Consider the following 5,434-nt stretch of genomic DNA (forward strand, 5'->3'; position numbering starts at 1 on the left):
CTGACTTTTTCTGAGCTTTCTCTCTCTCTTCAATGGAGGTGGTGGAGCTTGCACTATAGACACCCAATCAGGTCCTTCTTCATGCATACAAATCCATTGTCTTTGTCTTTCAAGAAATGTTACGTTCTTGAACATGTTTGTGTTTCTGGGTGACTGGGTTTGGGAAGGTGGTAATGTTGCTTCAATGCTGATTTGGGTTTTGATGTTTAGTTCTTTATGTCTGATGGGTGTATGATAAAATGCCTCAGTAAGAGAAGGGAAAAAGTAAAGTCTGAGTCTTGATTTCTTTTCTTTTCATTTCTTTTTCTTCTCAATTTTTGACTGCAATTTTTCCCATCAAGTGAAGAAAACTACTAATCTGAAGCTGTAGAACCTGTGATGCTGAAAAATAAGATTACATTTGTATATAAACATAGTTGTTTCTCTTCTTACAATGTGTGTATGTTTTCTGGAATGTATGCTTTTGCAATTGCAGAGGAAAGTTGGTTGTCACTCTAAAATTGATTTGGGGTTTCTTTTTCTTCTGCTCCAACACTTTACAAATGTAATTTGCACTCTATATTGACCTAGTTCATTCTATTTTTGTAATGTGCACTTCTTCTGCATTTGTATTAGTCATTCTATATCTAACTTAAAGTTTTGCCCCTTTTTCTTCTTTTTAATTTTTTTTTTTCATTTTTTATGTTAATCTTAGTTTGATGAGAGGATTTGTATTTCAAAATATAAGAGAGTTCTTATATTAACTAATTACTTTATTGACACAAAATCAACAGCATGATGGAAGCTTAAATTAGGCACTGATCTTAATTGTTAACTAGTCTCACCATATTGCATCGATATGCTGTTTTTTTTAAAATCATTATTGTAACATACCAAATTCAAAATGAACTCTGTTCTGCATTGAAAAGATGGACCAGGAGACTGCAAAATTATGATGAATTGAAGTGTATTCCTTTGATGTTAGGTTGCTGGTCAACTTTAAAAATCTGATCTCTAAAACAGATATATAGATTTTTTTTGGCTTTCCTGTCTCATAATTTCATTTTTCTGTCACAGGATTCACACATCAAGATTTTGTGTCCATAATTTCCTCTGTTCTACTGAATATTGTCGTCATGAAGAAAGAAAATAATGTAACCAGGAACGTTGGAGACCTCCCTCGTCGATTGACTCGAGCTCAAGCTGCTGCATTTCTTGCATCTGGGCAATTGCCTCCTTCAAAGGGGGTATCACAACAAAAAGAGAAGCAGCTTGTAAAAGGCAATCCAAAAAGAGCAGTTTCGGATAATGCATGCCTTCCACGTAAAAAGAGGGCTGCTCTTCAGGATGTGTCTAACATTTTCTGTGAAACTAAAGGCAAGGGCTGTTTGAATGCACCTAAAATTCAGGTTGCTAACTTGCCATGCATCCACCATTTCTTGTTAAAACCTCAACTGTTTGAATTTAACATTTCCCTTACTTATGATGCTAATATATCCCCTGTAACTTATTCTCAGTCTAAGAAAGGCAAGCTGGATAAGGCTGGTCCAAGTGGTGTTTCCAAAGTACTTAAAGAGAAGAGTTTGCCCCACTCAGGGCTTAGACCGGAAGATGCTACGTGCTCAGTTAATAACGCAAACAATGCACTTCTTCTTTTGATTTCTCAAAAGAAAGGTACTCCCCCCTCCCTCTGGCAACAAGACTGCTATAGTAATATGTTGGATCCCGGCATATCATAATATACTTTAGAGTTGGACATGTCTGCCCATTGCTTAAATACTCCACCTTAAATCATAAAAGGATAATTGAATCTCTTCATGAGCTTCATAAAGGAAATAATTTTTTAGTTAGTTGATGCACTCTTTTTGTGTGTTGTTCTCAGATGTACAAATGGCTGCAGCCGAGAAGAGTGGCGTTTATGAACTTCTAAATGTATTAAAGGGACCAGATATCACTGACATTGATGCAGATTTTGAAGATCCCCAATTGTGCAGCTTCTATGCGACTGATATCTACAAAAACTTGCGTATTGCTGAGGTTTGTGAAATAAATGCCCTGCACTTATAATAAAACAATCTTCTTCTGTCCAATACAGAAATCTTGTTGTCTCTACTAATGACTTGCATTGGAAGTTACAAGAATATCTTCATGTTTATTTTTACTGCCAGCCTTTTCCTGTTGAGGTTTTTAGAATTTATTTTGCATTCCTAATGTAAAAACTTTGCTTTGAATTTGCAATTGATAGTTTGATTGTTGCAACATCTAGTCAATTGAAGAATTGCTTTAATATTTGGTTTCCAACTCATTTTTGAGAAGTAAAATTTGTTAGTTTTGAACTTTCCATAACATTCTTCTTGTCAGCTGTTTCATAAAATATGTCAAACATTTATTTTTCAGCTATCAAGAAGGCCTTATCCTAACTACATGGAAACAGTACAGCAAGATATAACACAAAGCATGCGTGGGATACTGGTTGATTGGCTTGTAGAGGTTTGTATAACTTTCCAATATCTTTAAGAAGTTCAAACTGTCAAGTATTCACTGAACAATAGGAACTTAGCAGAGTCTGTGAAATCACTGATGCTGATTCCTTTCTTGCATGCTTGTAGATATTAACTTATTTTGTTTTTATTCTTTCATGTTTTTCCTTTGGTTCAATTTTCCTAGTCGATGCAATACGAATGCTGCTTTTAATTCACATTTAACTTTGTTATCAGGTCTCTGAGGAGTATAAATTGGTCCCAGATACTCTTTACCTCACTGTATATCTCATAGACTGGTTTCTCTCTCAAACTTACATGGAAAGACGACGACTTCAGTTGCTTGGCATAACCTGCATGCTAATTGCCTCGTAAGTTATTCGGGTCAGCGAAGTTGACCTTTTACCTTCTGATTCTGTTAGCATTCCTCTACAAACATATGCATTCATGTTCGTTGTATACTTGTATCATAAATTATTGTTGTTTCTATGTTGGTTATTAGTCTTTCAAGGAAATTTAGTGTCTGTTACTTTGTTGACATTAAGATTAGGCTTTCAATTCAGCAGTCCATATTTTGTCTAGGTATATCTTTGAAGCATCCCCATATGAAAATGTTCTTGTTTTTGTATGATTAAAGGAAATACGAAGAAATTAATGCCCCACGAATTGAAGAATTCTGCTTCATCACAGACAACACATACACAAAAGAGGAGGTACGCCTTGCTTTTTCAAGTTTGAACTAGTGTGATTAATGGCAAAATACAAAATATACACTCAAATAGTAAACTGCAATTTCATTCCTATCCCAACAAGAGAACTTAGAATATCAAGCCCATCTACCATATCCTTTGTGGCTTGAGTTCAATGTATGTTGTGGAGCCTTATTATCAAAATAACTGGAGTTATTGCATTGATAAATAATCTGAATGGCAGGTACGAAAAATGGAGACTGAAGTGTTGAAGTCCTCATCATATAAACTATTTGCTCCCACTACAAAAACTTTCCTCAGGTACTTGTTAACATATTTTTCATTTAAAAAATATTTTTTAAAATAAAATAAAATGTTATGTTGAAACCTCATTCAATTGTCCGTACTCATCCTTGGTTTCGTAGGAGGTTTCTTCGGGCAGCACAAGCTTCTTACGAGGTGAAAGATTCAACTTTGACATGGCTGCTTGGTCTAGAACATGCCACATTGTTTTGATTTGTGCATTACTAATCGCCTGCCTAAAAAATTGCAGAGCCCGAGCTTCGAATTGGAGTACCTGGCAAATTACCTTGCTGAACTAACACTTATGAACTATGGTTTCTTAAATTTCCGTCCTTCTATGATTGCGGCATCTGCTGTATTTCTTGCTAGATGGACTTTAGATCGGTCAAGCCATCCATGGGTATGTGTTTGTCACTGCCATTTCCCTTATGAATTTACTCACATAAAGAAAATCTGACCACCATTTTTCTTTTCAGAATCCAACTCTTCAACACTATGCCTCTTATAAACCATCAGACTTGAAAGCCACAGTTCTTGCATTACGGGATCTACAGCTGAATAGCAATGACTGCCCTTTAACTGCCATCCGCACCAAGTATGAGCAAGAGAAGGTATGAAAGATTAGGAATTGAAACTAGCCAAACCTTCTTGGCTTTCGTTTTCATTTCTTATTTATACTTTTTCCTTCACATTATAGATAGATAGAAACAGAAAATCCTAAAAATGAAAATAGAAACAACAGGCTATATTTCATCTCCTTGTTTCAGGACATCATATATATGAATCATATGTACTAGTAAGTAACTTGCATGGTGTTTCATTATGAAAATTTCTCTCGCAGTTCAAATGTGTAGCGGCTTTGTCATCACCTGAATTGCTTGACACACTGTTCTGAAGTTATAGATAATTTACAAATCAAAGCAAAGGACCCTTAAGGCCTTAACTGTAACAGAGATATGTGCACATCAGAAGGAAAAACACCTTGCTTTGTTAGTCAAAAGCCTTCTCAATCAAGACTAATCTAATTCTCCCTCCAAGTTTAGTTCAAGTGTTCCTGTCTATATTCTTTAATATCTTTTTGTATATACATTTGGTGACCTTTTGTTGGGATCCTTGCTTAAGTTGTCTGACATTGAATGAACACCAAGGTCACAATCACAAGCATGTTGCATAGGCATGTTTTGAAGTAATGTAGCAAAAAAAAAGGGGAATGTTTTGAAGTAATGTAGGAAAAAAAAGGGAATGTTTTGAAGTAATGTAGCCAGAAAAGGATTGTTCTTGTTATTATAGTGTAACAATGAGATTCTGAAGCCCTAGTAATTAGGTCCTCTGAAATTTTTGTCATAGTTGAGGATTATGGCTACAGTTCATTTCTGTGTAGGCAATCAAATGATGAAATGCATATTCTTGCAGGTTTAGTAGATACCCAGGTTAATTGAGTTCTTAAATACAGAATTTCATTTTTTAGTTATGTATGATTCTTTTTTTTAAAGGTTGAAAAAAAAAAACTATTTGAAAATTTTCAAGTTTTTGTTATGTAGGATAAGATTTTCCCTGAAAATTGCATTTCTTTTCGTGCACTATGTAACTATGTTATATGCATTGTGTTTTGATATCAAATCTAAAAATTTGTAGAAAAAGTCAATACAAAAAAAGAAAAAAAATAGTTCAGTGCACAAGCATTTTGCGTTAACGTATGGTTTAAAAAAGAATTGCACTCAAAGAAGATAATGTATAGAGCCTAACTTGATAATAATATCTTCCGTGGATTCAATTCAAACTATTTTTAAGGTGATTAAATTATATATACATATTATAAATTACAAATTATAACTAAATCAAATGGCATCCTACAATTTACATTTTCGAGTGGTAGACTCTATTTTAGAAGACTTTGACTAATAACTTTTAGACTCATGGTTGGACTAGAGGATTAAGAGAACCTTTAATTCACTTCCTCTTTGTCATCCTAACAAAGGCTTA

The 5,434-nt window shown here is 34.4% G+C and overlaps 1 protein-coding gene across 1 annotated transcript; it reads left to right on the forward strand.

The window, feature by feature from the left end:
• LOC107614211 (cyclin-A2-4) lies at positions 7-4,922 on the forward strand. The gene is made up of 12 exons (XM_016316441.2): positions 7-71; positions 1,057-1,388; positions 1,497-1,653; positions 1,862-2,016; positions 2,377-2,469; positions 2,697-2,830; positions 3,097-3,172; positions 3,393-3,469; positions 3,574-3,607; positions 3,702-3,851; positions 3,928-4,062; positions 4,293-4,922. Exons 2-12 carry the CDS (start codon positions 1,116-1,118, stop codon positions 4,344-4,346), a joined length of 1,338 nt encoding a protein of 445 aa, XP_016171927.1. The 5' UTR covers positions 7-71; positions 1,057-1,115; the 3' UTR covers positions 4,347-4,922.

Source organism: Arachis ipaensis, chromosome B08, assembly GCF_000816755.2.
Source record: "Arachis ipaensis cultivar K30076 chromosome B08, Araip1.1, whole genome shotgun sequence".
NCBI classification, from domain to species: domain Eukaryota; kingdom Viridiplantae; phylum Streptophyta; class Magnoliopsida; order Fabales; family Fabaceae; genus Arachis; species Arachis ipaensis.

Coding starts and splice junctions, on each gene's coding strand:
- LOC107614211 (XM_016316441.2), top strand. CDS start 1,116: ATGAAGAAAGAAAATAATGTAACCAGGAACGTTGGAGACCTCCCTCGT. Junction 2,017..2,376: donor AAAACTTGCGTATTGCTGAG/GTTTGTGAAATA, acceptor TTTATTTTTCAG/CTATCAAGAAGGCCTTATCC. Junction 2,831..3,096: donor ACCTGCATGCTAATTGCCTC/GTAAGTTATTCG, acceptor GTATGATTAAAG/GAAATACGAAGAAATTAATG.